Raw genomic sequence first — 16,040 nt, forward strand, 5'->3', positions numbered from 1 at the left:
GTCCTGCCCCACAGCGCGTACCCACAATGCCCTGCCATCTCTGCCCCCCCACAGAGCCCTGCCAGTGCCCCTCAGTTCTGCCCCACAGCCCCTACCCTCAATGCCCTGCCATCTCTGCCCCCCCACAGAGCCCTGCCAGTGCCCCACAGGCCTGACCCACAGGCCCACCCACAATGTTGTGTCATCTCTCTCTGGCCACTCTGCTGTATAGTGTCCCCCACATTCCCATCAAAGTGGATTACAGGGGATGAGAAGCTGGATATGAGTCACCAGGGTACCCTTGTAGCCAAGCAGGCTAATGACATATTAGGGTGCATTCGGAGGAGCATTGCCAGCAGATCCAGAGATGTCATTATTCCCCTTTATTCGGCTCTGGGGAGGCCCCATCTGGAGTATTGTGTCCAGTTCTTGGCTCCCCACTACAAAAAGGATGTGGACACATTGGAGAGGGTCCAGCGGAGGGCAACCAAAATGATTAGGGGGCTGGAGCACATGACCTACGAGGAGAGGCTGAGGGAGTTGGGTCTGTTTAGTCTGCACAAGAGAAGAGTGAGGGGGGATTTGAGAGCAGCCTTCAACTTCCTGAAGGGAGGTTCCAAAGAGGATGGAGAGAGGCTGTTCTCAGTAGTGACAGATGGCAGAACAAGAAGCAATGGGCTCAAGTTGTGGTGGGAGAGGTCCAGGTTGGATATTAGGAAAAACTATTTCACTAGGAGGGTGGTGAAGCACTGGAATGGGTTCCCTAGGGAAGTAGTGGAGTCTCCATCCCTAGAGATTCTTAAGTCTCGGCTTGACAAAGCCCTGGCTGGATTGATTTAGTTGGGATTGGTCCTGACTAGAGCAGGGGGCTGGACTTCTTGACCTTCTAAAGTTTCTTCCAGCTCTGTGGTTCTATGATTCTATGATCACTGCCCTTCTGCTATGTATATTGGGCAGACTTCTCAGACACTTAGGCTGGGTCTACATTGGCACCCCTTTCCGGAAAAGGGATGCTAATGTAGACTTCAGAATTGCAAATTCTGCAGGGGATTTAAATATCCCCCGCGGCATTTGCATTTACATGGCTGCCGCTTTTTTCCGGCTTGGGGATAAGCCGGAGAAAAGCGCCAGTCTAGATGTGATTCTCTGGAAAATAAGCCCTTTTCCGTAGGATTTCTTATTCCTACTTGAATAAGCGAAAGAATTAATGCTCACAAATCAGACATCAGACATCTTCACAAGGAAAAACCAGTTTCTTTTCATTTCAGCCAACCTGGGCATAGTCTTAATGATCTTACTACAATGTATTCCTTTAGTATATATGGTTGTGCCAATTCTCTTCCAGAATTTGATCTGAGGAAGTGGATCTGACCCACGAAAGCTCATCACCTATTAAACCATCTCATTAGTCTTTAAATTGCTGCATAGTCCTTTCTTTTAGATACAGCCATGAAACTGTTAACTATGCACATAGTTTTTGCAACACCCTGAGTAGGATGTACCTCAGATAGGTCATTGGGCATTTTAGGCATCTAAGGGCATGTCTACACATCAAAGTTATTTCAAAATAACTCATTCCATGAGGAATAATGCCAATTTCAAAATTGCTTCTTGGAAATAAGTGTTGTGTAGACACTTATTTCGAAATAGGGGGCCTCCAGCCTTCCCAGGGTGCCCTGGTGGCCACTCTCTCTCCCTCTCCGGAGCCCTTCAAGGGGTAGACTCTAGCCACAGTTCCTGTTCCAGCTCCAACCCTACCAGCCCAGCGCCAGCAGTCACTGCCCCTGACCCAGTGGCCCCAAAACATGAGCCAGCAAGCCATTGGCAGCCAGCCCTTCACCGATTCACAGGAGCCTGACAGAGCACGGAGAAGGTGGAGGCCTTCCTGACCCAGGGTGGAGATCATGGACCTTACTCAGGTTGAGGGGGATGCCCCCAACATCCATGATCTCTACACTAGACGGAGGAACGCAGCCGTCTATGGCAGGAGAGCTGCCAGCTGGGCCACCAAAGGCCACATGCAAACCCAGGAACAGGTTAGCATGAAAGTCAAGTTGGTCTGGCGAGACCCCCCAACCCTGAGCCCTGAGCTTCCCCTCCCCCTTCTTCCCCTTGCTTCCCCCTTCCAGCTCCCTCCTCCCAGGTTTCCTCTTCCCCTCTCCCACCCTCTCCCACCTCCTTTCTCCAGTCTCACCAGAGTTTCATTTCCTCTCCCCCCAGTTTTGTTAAATAAAAAGAGTTTCTGTTCATGAAAATACGTGTATTTTATTTGACATTAGGAAGGGTGGTTAGGGAGGGGTAAGTGGAAGGACATGTGAGAGGAATGAGGCACAAGCCCCCAGTGGGGCAGATCAGGGAGACTTTTAGTGCTCCTCAGGATGGAAGCTCTCCCGCAGACCCTCCTGGATACTGACAGCCCCCCGATGGACCTTCCAGATAGCAGCTTGCAGAAAGTGCAGCCAGGCTCGCAGCAACACATCCATGAGAAGCACCAGCGTGCCCAGGGGCAGCTCTGGCTCCATGTTGCAGAGTGCTGTGGTGTCCCAAATGAGGGCAACCAGAGCATGCAGAGACAAAATGCTTTGCTGTCCCTCATCGAGATAGGCAAGCAAGCAGGGAAATCTGAGAACCAGCTGTCCAGACAGGGTCCCTTTAAGCACAGGCATTAGATATCCTCAGGCAGCAGCCACACAAAGTAACCCCTGACCTGATGCCCCGCTGGACCTGGTTCCAGACGGCCTTAAATGCGATTCAGCATCCACTCAGTATGGACGAGCTATTTTGAAATAATAAAACTCTATTTTGAAATGCATTTTGTGTGTAGACACGCTATTTTGAAATATCTCCTTTCAAAAAAATTATTTTGAAATGCGATATTTTGAAATAACGCTGTAGTGTCGACGTACCCTGACACAATACATAATCAATTGGTAAATACTATTAGAATAACCAAGTCTTGCTTTGCTATAACATGGGCTTAGTAAGAACAATCGATGGGAGGGAATGGGCAGGATTGATCCACAGGTCCTGCTCATTGTAACTAGAAGTAATAAACCCTTCACGCCGGTGACCCAATGCATGGCGTCCCGATGGGTGAGAAGCAAAGGGACCATGACCTCCTACTGTAGGTGGACTAGGGGTGAAGTTCTAGTGAACTAGACATAATGATTGTAATATAATAGATCTTGTATTAATTGTTTTTGCATTGTTTTGTGCTGTATTAATTGCTTTAGAATTTGTAGTATTTAAGGTTTGAATTGCATAGTAATTGTTTTTAAGGCGTGTAAAACTTAAAGAACTGTAATAATTGCTTAAAGCTTCCAATAAATATGGAAGTGGTTAAGTCTTTCTGGAGTGTCCTGGTTTCCCTCGGATCTAAAATAAATCAAACCACATGACATTCCAACAACAGGTCTTTTGGCTGTTTGTAAATGATCTGTAGTGTAAGATAGTCATAGAAATCTTTGCTGAATTATATACTGCTTCTTTTCGACTAGTTGTTCATCATTTTGATCAAGAACTCCTCCTGAATGGTAAGGCAAATCCTTTTGTAAATCAGGTTTAATAGTTATAAGGAAATGAAGAGATGGGCATAGACAATCATGAACAGGAAATGAGTCACAGTAAATCAACATTATCTATCTATCTATCTATCTATCTATCTATCTATCTATCTATCTATCTATCTATCTATCTATCTATCTATCTCCCCCCGCCTTTGCATTCCTTTTTCATTGTGGAATGCTTTCAGTTTCCTGAGAAAATCCCACCTAAGAGATGATATATTGGGTCTCCCCATAAAAGACAAAAGACAAACTATGCTAATGGGACACTGACCATCTTCCCAGACATCCCCACCTTAAAAAGACCTGGGTCAATGCAACAAACCCATCCACCCACTGACTCGTTAAAGAACTGCAACAACTAAAACAAGGAGACAGAAGCAAAAAAGCAAATGACTAGTGGACAGATACAGCAATATTTTTACTTCAAAGAGTAAAATTAACAGATTCCATGAGGTCCACTAAGGAATTGGCTATGGCTACCGATTTGGTCAAAGGTCCTCTGAGAGCATGGTGATAGATGCTACTATGCAACATTTTGCTAGCTAGGTAGAGAGATAGATGATAGATGGGTAGGTAGATTTTACAGCATCTCCATTGACTTGAGAGATGTTTAAATATTTTATCAATGCAAATTCCCCTTTGTGCATAAAGTGATGTTTAAAGGTGATACTAAGGGCATCAGATAATTAGTTTGGAAAGAAACACAAGAGGACATTAAAATCAGAGGCAAAGGAGGGACATTTTCTGTGCCATGAATAACCTCTGCCCAATCAATTTCCACAGGGCAGCTTTGATCTCCTTGTTCCTCATGCTGTAGATGACCGGGTTCAGCATGGGAGGCACCACGGAATAGAAAATGTCCACCACAAGGTCCAGGCGAGATGTGGACGTGAAGATGGGTTTTAGGTAGGCGAACATGCCAGTCGAAAAAAACAAGGAGACCACAGCGAGGTGAGGGAGGCAGGTGGAGAAGGCTTTGTGCCGGCCCTGCTCCGAGGGGATTCTCAGCACCGCTCTGAAGATCTGAACATATGACACAATGATGAAAACAAAGCAGCTGACGATAAAGCAGGTACTAAATGCAATAACCCAAATTTCATTGCGGCCGGAGTCATGGCAGGCCAGCTTGAGTAGCTGGGGGATGTCACAGAAGAACTGATCCACTACGAGGCTACTGTCACGTTGCTGAATTGGAGGGAAGCAGCCAGATCGCTGCTGCACCCCTAGGTGGGGGTGTTGGCCCCAGAAATTGGTATGGGGGGAGCCATGTGGGGTATTGAATGGGAGCTTATTGTTTGTTAATCTTATGTACACTATTTATGTGAGTGTATAATGTCTGTGTGTGTAGGTAGGAATCTGTAATCTGTGTGGAAGCTGAATATTTCTGTGAATGTGGTTAAGCATGGCTATGGACAGGCTGAGTAGCAAAGCCCTGTGGAACAATGGCTCTCAATGGGCTATGGACACACCCAAAGAATGGGATGTGTCACCTGAGGGCAGCCAGCAGGAAACATAGAGATTGGCCTCTGACCAGGTGACTTGCTGCATACAAGAAGAGGCCAGGAAGGAGTATAAAGAGGCCATGTGGTCGATGCCATTTTGTTCTCAGCTCAGCACTTCATCCCAGAGGCAGCACTGCAGGGATTGAAGAGCCCGGAAGACCTGTGAACCCATCCTGATCGTAGGATGTGCAATAAGGACTTTTAACCAGCAGCTGCAACATCTCTGCTAGAGCCTGCATCGAGAACTGGGAGATTCGGTGCATGTAACGTACTGTACTTTAATAACCTTACTCTCAGGCTTTTCTTTCTTGTAATAATAAACCTTTAGATATAGATTCTAAAGGATTGGCCCAGCGTGATTTGTGGGTAAGGTCCAGAGGGTAAATTGTCCAGGGATCTGTGGCTGGTTTCTTGGAACCGGACAGAACTTGTTCGGGGTAGGTGGGATTGGGTGCTAGGACCCCCCACCCGTGTATAGGCCCGGGGCCATCTGGGGCACGGATATTGCTGGGGTGTCGGAGGGGTTTTGCTCGGGAGGCTTCAGGCAGGCTGCTGAAGCGCTCTGTGGGACTGGTTTGTGGCCTGTGTGGAGAGGTCGCCAGTCAGGGGGACTGTAAAGAGTCCCGGATTTGAGCAATTCGCCCTGAGCGGACGCCCTAAGCTGTGCCCAGACACGGCCCGGTCCGTCACAGTGGCGTAGTCGGCAGGATCCACAGATCTCGGTCAATTGAGCTTTGGGATCAGGACCCCACGCTGTCTAAATTTGATTTTTGGTGTTGAGAGTTTGGTTGATTAAAGAGCCGCTGCGATGATCCCGGAATTGTATGAGAGTCTGAGCAGAAGTGCTCTGAAGGATTTGTGCTTGGGGAGAGGCATTGCCTTTAGGAAAAGGGCCTCTAAACTAGATCTGGTAGTGTTGTTATTAACCAGAGATGTGGATGAAAAGGAGCAGAAGCAAGCCAAGGAGGCTGCTGAAAGAAGGCGGAAGGCAGATGAAGAAATTGCTAAGAGACAGAAGGAGATGGATCGGGAACTTGAGGAGAAAAAGGCAGAATATGCTGAGAGACAGAGGAGGGAAGAGGCAGAGCATGCAAAGAAGATGGCCCTAGCCAAGGAGGAAAATGCTAGACTTGACCTCCAGCTTAAGAGACTAAAAGAACAAGAGAGACTGTATCCTCCTGAAGGTTCAATGTATAACTCTGTGGGTATGGGGTATGCTTATGATATGGCAGACGTATTTTACCCAGCTGATGTGATGACCCAACCCCAAAGCATGTATGAATGCAAACCTTGTGTGTTACCTGTAGCTAACAGGGAGGTTTGGGAAGAGGGTAAATTGACCAGGGATCTGTGGCTGGTTTCTTGGAACCGGACAGAACTTGTTCGGGGTAGGTGGGATTGGGTGCTAGGACCCCCCACCTGTGTATGAGGCCCGGGGCCATCTGGGGCACGGATATTGCTGGGGTGCCGGAGGGGTTTTGCTCGGGAGGCTTCAGGCAGGTTGCTGAAGCGCTCTGTGAGACTGGTTTTTGGCCTGTTTGGAGAGGTCACCAGTCTGGGGGACTGTAAGGAGCCCCGGATTTGAGCAATTCGCCCTGAGCGGATGCCCTAAGCTGTGCCCAGACACGGCCCGGTCCGTCACAGCTACCATACAACGAGACGGCCAATGTGTTCCCGGTGTGCAGGGCAGAGTACAGAAAACCACTAAGCCAGGCACCGGCAGCCAAGTGGACACAGGCTTTCTGGTTCATCACACGCTCATAGTGCAGTGGGTGGCAGACGGCCACATATCGGTCGTAGGCCATTACCGTCAGTAGGATGACTTCAGTGGAAACAAGTAACATGAATAGAAAGACTTGGGTGAAGCATCCCACATAAGAAATTGACTTGGTGTCCAAGAGGGAGTTGCTCATGGACTTGGGGACAGTGATGGAGATGGTGCCAAAGTCTATAATGGAGAGATTCACCAGGAAGAAGTACATGGGGGTTTGAAGCTGGTGATTGAGGGCTATTGCCATGGTGACGAGAAGATTCCCCACCAGGGCTGCCAGGTAAAGCACCAGGAACAGCACAAAGTGCAGAACCTGAAGCTCCCGGACATCGGAGAACCCCCGGAGCAGGAACTCGGCCATGGTGCTGTGGTTGGACATTGTCTTCCTCAGCACGTCCTGTGATGGCTGCGTAGCGGAGGTAACGGGCAGGGGCAGGGTTCGAGTGCCAGAGGAATACTGGGAGGGGTGAGCTCTGACAATCAAATCCTGAGCAGACAAGGCAAGGGAAATAAAATCTGTTCTGTAGGAGAAAGAGAGAGAGAGAGAGAGACGCTTTAGAGCCACCAGCCAACCTCATCCACCTTCCCCCCTTCACATCCTGTGACTAACGGGACAGCAGCCACCGCTTACATGGAGACTTCTAGGGTCCCTTATTGCACTAGTGTGAATTAGCGTCACTCCCTTAGACTCAATGGGACAGGATCACTTTATGTCTGGGCTGTGAGGGTCAGTGCCTGGCAGGAGACTTAGGTTGTGTTTTTGGCTTTGCCATGGACCAGTCACTTCTCTTGTCCGTACCTCAGTTTCTCCTCCTCTCCTTTCCCTGACTTGTTGTTCATGAGCTCTTTGGGGGATGGGCAGTGTCTCTTCATGTAGACATTCTGTGCATCCATTTCCAGCAGATCTGGGATCTCATTGACCCCCTGAGGGTCTGTCTACCCTACAGAGAGGTTCCAGGAGCTGTCATCTCTGCTGGTCATGTAGTTTTGACATCCTGCAGCTGTGTCTTCCAAAATGAATTAAAAATGGACGTCATAGAATGGCAGGGTGTGAAATGACATTGTGGAGGGACAATATTAAAGTTATTAACATTGAAAGTTGATTTCCTACTAGACACTGCTCAAAAATCTGCTGCTTGAAGTGTTCAGGTAACAGGGACTTGGGATCTTCAGTCTTCTGTCTATCCCCATACACCCCCACAAACCTATTCTCTCTCTCTCTCTCCTCCCCTCTCTCTTTCTCCATACACCCCCTCTATCTATCTATCTGTCTGATATTTTCCATTTTCAGCACAAAATGTTCAATGCTCTGTTCCCAAACCCCCTAAATTTGGGGATTTGGGGAAACATTCTTAAAGAACACAACAATTTGTAATCGATAAAAACACAAAATCTAACAGACTCGATGTGATTCTTTGCATTGGTTGTTCAAATTGCATTTCAGATGTATCGTCTCAAGTGTGCCCTGCACTTCCACATGCCAACATACGTCGTTCAAAGAGCAAACTTATGGGGTACCTCTGCGGATGGGTTCCGGCAACTTTTGATGCATTTGATCCTCTGGTGCTGGCAATTACTGGGCACCCTCTGGCTCCGTGCCCAACTGTCTCTCATTCGATCTCTCGCCTGCTCCCATCACTGTGTTGTCCTGTTGCTTGGTGTTTCCAGAGATGGATGCTCCCTGCTCCACTCAGCTGCCAGGCTTGGCTGAGAGGTGGGGGACCACACGGGAGTGAAAGTCATTTTTGACACTAGAGTGAATCCTGGCTCTTTTTGGCTGCAGTCATAGGCTGGCAGTCCCTGCTCTGCGGCTAAGTACCTGACTCCGGTCTCCAGGGCTGCATGCCCAGATCTGATCCCACCTCCGGAGCCTATGGCCTTGCCCTGCTGCCCCTGGCCCCAGAGGGGAACAGCCCCAACCTAGTCTCCCCAAAAGGACTCGTGTGTAATAACAGGTTTGGCCAAGTGATTTGCCAAATCCAGCCTTGCTTTCCAGCACTGACATGTACCCTATGTTAGCTCAGAGCAGAGCTGGCATGGGACAGCTAGCGCCTTTCATTAACTCCCCTTCCTTAACCAATGGGGGAGCAGAGATGTTTGGTCTCCTGCATTGCACCATGGGACACCCACAGCTCCAGCATCCCCATGTGTGTGAGGCTGCTCACTGGGAGGTGCCTGGATCCAGAGGGCACAAAGGAACAGTCCTGTCTGCGGGTGGTGTAGATTGACCCTACCCTGCTGGTCACAGAGTGGCCAGGGCTACTCCTGGCAGCCAATGGCTGGCTGATTTGCTGTCAGTGGAGTCCTGGATGATAGGCCCCCATGTAGGGGCTGGCCTGTCACAGTGGACATTGTTGGTGTGGGACTGGGGATGTGACTAGACGGCCCTATTGGGGTGTGGAACGGGGTGGGGTGTGATCATTGACTGAAGCTCAAATGGTTTCTCCTGTTGACCATCCCCTCTCTGTGTGGGGCCTGTCCAGGGCTGAGAACCCTGCCTGGAGGTGCAGGTTGCTTGGGAGAGGTTGGATTGGACATGGCCTCATGTGGACGATGGAGCCACAACATGCAGATGTTCCAAAGATGGTGACCTGCACATGACCAGCATTGGGCCAATCAGCTGATCAGTCATTGGTCGGGAACCTCTGGCATGCCAGTTGCATGAGGTTCTTTAGGGCTAGATGCCAGATTTTGTGTTTACTTGAATGTCTGCTGGCACAGAGCCCTTCAGTTCCCAGTGGTCATTGTGTGTCATACCTGGCCAATGAGAGTTGCAGGAATTGGTGGCCAGGCCTGTTCCACTTTCTGCTGCTCCCATTGGCTTGGAAAGGGGAACTGTGGCTTCTCGGTGTCAATGGCGGTCATGCCTGTGGACCACAGGTAAACAAACCATCAGGCATCCCCAGTAAGTGGACCAGTGAGCCGATGATCCTCCAGCCCTGCAACTCTGTTCTGCTTCTCAGGCCTGTGTTTCAACAACACTCTAGTTATAACTTTGATATGTTAAGTCACCTCTGCCACTTCCTGGCCTTGGGAAGTCACCAGAGGGATACTCAGAGTGAGTGTCCCCCGAGGCTGGTGGCCTGCTGAAGAATCCAACACAAACCCTTGGAAAGGTGCTAATTACAAATGGATGTTCCACTCAGGAGGATGGGAGATTTCTCAGCAATCCCGGCTCCAGTGCACAGATCTCTGCCCACCCAGGCTTCTGTGGTACCCCTAGAGTCCTGCACTGAGAGACCAGCCTCCTTTCTCCTGCAGCAATTTGACATCATTTCCAGCCCCAGTCTCAGGGGCCATTCTAAGGAACCAGTTGGCCTGGGCCTCTGGTCGCCCTCGGTTTCCGGACCCAGGACAGTCTGTAAGGCCAGGCTGCCTTAGACCCATGGACTCGAGGCTCCCAGGCTCCCAGATCCATGGCATGGAACTCCTCAGTGGCCTGATGTGAGCTAGTGGATGTGGGGCTTGCAGGCTGCAGAGATGGGAGCTGGGTTCCTATTCAAGGCAGGGACTCTCACCTGTGAAACAGGATCCAAGGATGATGAATAGAATAATTTCCAGGAGTAGGAACTTCCTTCGGGGGTTCAAAATGTGTCCCCGGGGCGGGGTGGCGTGGAGATGGGAAGCGTCTCTCCAGAGCAGCCAGAGGGGAGGCCTGGCTGGAGCAGCCAGCACTGCAGAGGAGGAACAGAACCCACCAGAGGGGTTAGAAGCCCAGGGTGGGGCGTAATGGGCTAGTGAGCCAGAGGAGAGGCAGCCCAACAATTGGAGCCTTGAGACTGCTCTGATTCGGTGTTTATGAACCAGTCCCCAGCTGAGGTGAATGATTCAAGTGCACGAGATATAGCAGCTGGTTTTAACAGGAGGAAACACTATGTCAGAGGTGGGATCTGACACCAGTTCCGGCCTGTCTCTAACCCGAATTCCACAAAGGGCAAGTTTAGCTTTAAACCTTCAAAGAAACTGCTGAGGTGTGTAGCTCAGCCCAGGGCAAAGTGGTTCACCCGCTCAGGGTGCGAGTAAAACACTCCAAGGAAGTGAGTGATCGGCTAACAACCATGAGCTCTCACAGTGGGTGTCTCACAGCTCAGTTCCCCAACCTGACACTCCAAGTGCAGAGATGGGGAGCCAGCTAGTAGAATACACTCAGTAAAACCTGTCTGGGTATGTCTACACTACCCCCCTAGTTCGAACTAGGGGGGGTAATGTAGTCATACGGAGTTGCAAATGAAGCCCAGGATTTGAATTTTCCGGGCTTCATTTGCATAAAGCCAGCCAGCACCATTTTTAAATGCCGGCTAGGTCGGACCCCGTGCCGTGTGTAGCCGCGCGGCACGGGGTCCAACCTAGCCGGCATTTAAAAATGGCGCCGGCCAGCTTTATGCAAATGAAGCCCGGGAAATTCAAATCCCGGGCTTCATTTGCAACTCCGTATGACTACATTACCCCCCATAGTTCGAACTAGGGGGGTAGTGTAGACATACCCTCTCTGACACTCCCAGACACAAACTCTTGCTGCCACTGTCACAAATCATGGGTAGTGTGAATGGTTGGCATGAGTGAATTAACAGCAAGTGAGCTGAAGAGAGGCCACACTACGGCTTGAGCCAGTTCCCCGGAGGATTATGGACTTGTTTACAACTTTGAGAAGAAGGAGTGTGTGAAATAAAAACTGTGTATGTATGCTGAGAAGACAAAATGATACAGAAGGAGGCAACATTCTCAGATAAGGAGTAAAAAGGGAGAGACCTACGCTACATCTAGACTACAAGACGCCACCCAAGTGAATAAAAGAAAATATAAAATAAGCCCTTTTCCAGGGAAGAGATCACTTGGGAATCCTCTCCCTAAGGCAAAGTTCTCCCCTCTGCCCCAACATCCTTTTTCGTGGATTTGGGAAAGCAAACAGAATGAATGCACAGAGAACAATGGGCTCTGCCCAGGTAACTAGACACCTAAATTTAAGGACACAACAATAAATCAATACTGGTTAATCAAAACAAAAAAGAAAACACTTTTCTTATCAAACAAAAACAACTGTTGCAAGCATAGTACATGACTAGGTGTTAAATAGCGATAAAGTGACACAGACTCAAGGAAAATCCCTGGGCTGTAATCCTTAGTTACAAAAAAGAAAAACAATTAACCAGCTCAGACATGATTTCCAAACTCCTAAACCAGGAAAACAATAAAAGCTGATGGACTGTCTAAACTTTTCCCTACTTACACATTTCAAGAAGTCCATTCGTGGGAGAGCCTGTCTCCCACCATACCTGGAAAAAACTACTCTGATCTCAAACAAAGAAGAGAGAAAGAAAATTCCTTCTCTCTTAGTTTGAAATTCCTATCTGCATTTCATTGGCTGAATGTCCAAAACCCCTTCCATGAGGTGCTTCTCTAAGTTGCTTAACCCTTTCCTCACTCTCCAGCCAAGTCAGATTCTCCTTAGCAGCTCCTATTTATGACAGGGTGTGACTTCTCATTCTCAATAGAGCTCTGACAGGGGTGGGCAACCTGCCCCCAAGGAACACAGGCAGCCCACTGGATTCTGTGTGTAGCCCATAAACCATTCTGTGACTATTGCTCATGTGCAGTGTTGCCAGATTCCACTGCTTTCCATCTGGGTAAGTTTGCCCTACCAGTGTGACTCGTGTGATGTATACATTAAGCAGGAGCACACCCACAAGAGCACACCCTCTCGTGTGGCCCATGCACTAGCCATGGTTGCATATAGCTGAGCTATGAGAACGTAAACCAACAGAGCATGAACATCACACTTTGTATGGAACCTGGGTGTGAATCTTCTCTTTATCCACCCCAGGAGGTGCGGCAAAGAATTGAAAAATGCAGCCAGTCAAAACAAATCCAACATCATGTTTTTGGGATGAGTAGTTTGGATATATCAATAAGAGAGTCACAGAAATTGGTTGGTCATAATAATTATGATAATTAAGAGGAATTGAAGAGATGGGCATAGAAAATTATGATAATTATGGTAATAATAAGGAAATGAAACAATGGGCATAGACAATCATGAACAGGAAATGAGTCACATGTCTCTTCTGCAATCTTTTATGATTGTGGAAAGAAAACTTTCAGTTTCCTGTGAAAACCCAATCAAAGAGATGGGATATCGGCATCCCCATAAAAGTCAAAATACCAACTATCCTGTAGAGATGGACACTGACCATCTCCCCAGACATTCCCACATTAAAAAGACCTGGATCAAAACAAAAAACCCACCTGCCCACTAAGTCGTTAAAAAACCGCAACAATAAAAACAAGGAGACAGAAGCAAAAAAAGCAAATGGCTACTGCACAGATACTGCTTTTCTTTTAATTTTCAAAAATAAGAATGAGACACACCAAGAGGTCCACTAAAGATTTCCTTATGACTGCCGATTTTGTGGAAGGTTTTCAGATACCATAGTTATAGATAGATAGATAGATAGATAGATAGATAGATAGATAGATAGATAGATAGATAGATAGATAGATAGATAGATAGATAGATAGATAGATAGATAGATAGATAGATATTTACAGTAGCTTTGACTTAAGTGTTGCTCCCATTTTCACCAATGCAAATTCCCCTTGGTGTATAAAGTGATGTTTTAAAGTCATCAGTTAATTCGTTTGAAAAGAAACGCAAGAGGACATTCAAATCAGAGGCGTAAGAGGGATATTGTATTTGCCATGAATAACCTCTGTGCAGTCAATTTCCACAGGGCAGCTTTGATCTCCTTGTTCCTCATGCTGTAGATGACGGGGTTCAGCACAGGAGGCACCACAGAATAGAAAACGTCCAACGCGAGGTCCAGGCGGGATGGAGACCTGAAGGTGGGTTTCAGGTAGGCAAAGACACCGGTGGAAAAAAACAAGGAGATGACAGTGAGGTGGGGGAAGCAGGTGGAGAAGGCTTTGTGCCGGCCCTGCTCCAAGGGGATTCTCAGCACTGCTCTGAAGATCTGAACATATGACACAATGATGAAAACAAAGCAGCTGACAATTAAGCAGGCACTAAAGACAATAACCCCAATTTCACTGCGGTCAGAATCAGGGCAGGCCAGCTTGAGCAGCTGGGGGATGTCACAGAAGAAATGATCCACCACGTGGCCACCACACAACAAGATGGCCAATGTGCTCCCGGTGTGCAAGGCAGAGAAGAGCAAACTAGTGACCCAGGCGCTGGCAGCCATGTGGACGCAGGCTCTCCAGTTCATCACTCGCTCATAGTGCAGCGGGTGGCAGATGGCCACGTACCGGTCGAAGGCCATGACGGTCAGTATGATGACTTCAGCGGAACCAAAGAGCATGAATAGAAAGACTTGGGTGAAGCATCCCACGTAAGAAATCGATTTGGTATCCAGGAGGGAGTTGGCCATGGACTTGGGGACTGTGACGGAGATGGAGCCAAGGTCTAGGATGGACAGATTCACCAGGAAGAAGTACATGGGGGTGTGAAGCTGCTGACTGAGGGCTATCACCATGGTGATGAGAAGATTCCCCACCAGGGCTGCAAGGTAAAGCACCAGGAACAGCACAAAGTGCAGAATCTGCAGCTCCCGGACGTCGGAGAACCCCCGGAGCAGGAACTCGTCCATGGTGCTTCGGTTGGACATTGCTTTCCTTGCCACGTCGCGTGGAGGCTGCAGAGGGAAGGAGACGGGCAGGGTCAGGGTTCGAGTGTCAGAGGGAGCCACCCTGATTCCCAGTTCACTAATATCTCACGATCCCAACATCAAACGTACACAGACTATGTCACATCTATTGACAACAAGGGGTCGGCGCCCCGAGCGCAATCAGACTCTTAGCGAGACAAGGTAGAGGAAGTAACACCTGTTACATAGGTGCGAGAGACAAACTTTCGTGCCACCAGGCAACCTCCCCCACCTCCTCTTCTTCACACACTGGAACTGACAGGACCCAACCACCACTGACCCGGAGACTTCTCGGGTGCATTATCACACTTCTGTGAACTGGGGTCACTCCCTACCACTCAGGGTGTGTCTAGTCTACAGGGGTTTTGTTGACAAAACTATACCTGCATCTACACCAGTGTTTCTCAACCTTTTTTTGTTCATGGCCCCTTTCTGAGCCTCATTCATCATACTCCTGGCAGTTAAGTTTGCACCCCCCTCAGAAACTTACTGTGGCCCCCTAATGTTCTGTTTTTTTTCCATGTGGCCTCCTAGGAGTAAGTCGTGGCCCCCTGGGGAGCCATATGGCCCACGTTGAGAACCATGGTCCACGTTGAGAACCTCTGGTCTACACTACCGCCGAGTTCTGTCAACATAACGTTGATAGAACTCGGCAGTTTCGTCAACGGCGGCAAACCTCATTCTATGTGGAATAATGCCTTTTGTTGACAGAGTTCTGTGACAGAAGGCGTCATTGCATCTACACTGTCCTTTGTGTGTACACTCTCATGTTGACAAAGCAGTTTTGCTTTGTTGACAGAACTGGATGTAGTTTAGACGCTCTTTGTCGACAGAAGCTTTGTCGAGAAAGCCTCTGTCAACAAAAGCCTGTAGTCTAGACGTACCCTCAGTGGGACTGAATCATTTTACACCACGTGCGGATCTGGCCCAAGATGTTATTGGCTGAAATGTGTGAAAGATGGGAACAAATTACAGCCCAAGCCTTCATATCGCACACCGAAGTTCCCTCAGCTCGGTCAAGCAACAAGGGAAACACTAGGGCAGGAACCTCAACCATTAGGATTCCAAGTCAGACTGATTCCCACGTTCTTGGGCGATATGACATGTTCCCCGTGCATCCCATATCCCAGCTTGTCCCTAGGGATTCCTCCCACAGCTCTGCACAGAGCTGACAGCTGCCCCATGGATTTACCACACCCATCCCAGCTCCAGTCCCATCTCTGGGGGATGATGGGCAAATACCATCCCTCAGTTACTGCTAGATGGTACCTTTCCCCTCTGTGACTTTACATCTGGGCTGTGAGGGTTTGTGTCTGGCAGGAAGCTTGGGTCGTGTTCTTGGCTCTGCCGTGGACCTGCTGTGGGACTTTGGATCAGTCACTTCCCCGTCCCGTGCCTCAGTTTCTCCTCCTCTCCTTTCCCTGCCTTGTTGTTCATGAGCTCTTTGGGGGATGGGCAGTTTCTCTTCATGTAGTCGTTCTGTGCATCCAGTTCCAGCATATTTGGGATCTCACTGACCTCCTGTGGGTCTGTATTCCATGAAGAGTGGTACCAGGGGCTA

At 48.7% G+C, this 16,040-nt stretch overlaps 2 protein-coding genes across 2 annotated transcripts; both read right to left on the minus strand.

Moving 5' to 3' along the window:
* Positions 1–4,265: 4,265 nt before the first annotated feature.
* On the minus strand, positions 4,266–7,197 carry LOC106732937 (olfactory receptor 14A16-like). The gene is made up of 3 exons (XM_075912150.1): positions 6,690–7,197; positions 6,460–6,466; positions 4,266–4,716 (listed from the first exon to the last, which is right to left on the minus strand). Exons 1-3 carry the CDS (start codon positions 7,195–7,197, stop codon positions 4,266–4,268), a joined length of 966 nt encoding a protein of 321 aa, XP_075768265.1.
* Positions 7,198–13,483: 6,286 nt separating this feature from the next.
* On the minus strand, positions 13,484–14,479 carry LOC106732936 (olfactory receptor 14A16-like). Its single transcript, XM_014580455.3, has one exon. The coding sequence runs from the start codon at positions 14,438–14,440 to the stop codon at positions 13,484–13,486; it is 957 nt and encodes a 318-aa protein (XP_014435941.2). The 5' UTR covers positions 14,441–14,479.
* Between the last annotated feature and the right edge of the window lie 1,561 nt (positions 14,480–16,040).

Source organism: Pelodiscus sinensis, chromosome 30 (genome assembly GCF_049634645.1).
Source record: "Pelodiscus sinensis isolate JC-2024 chromosome 30, ASM4963464v1, whole genome shotgun sequence".
NCBI lineage: Eukaryota > Metazoa > Chordata > Testudines > Trionychidae > Pelodiscus > Pelodiscus sinensis.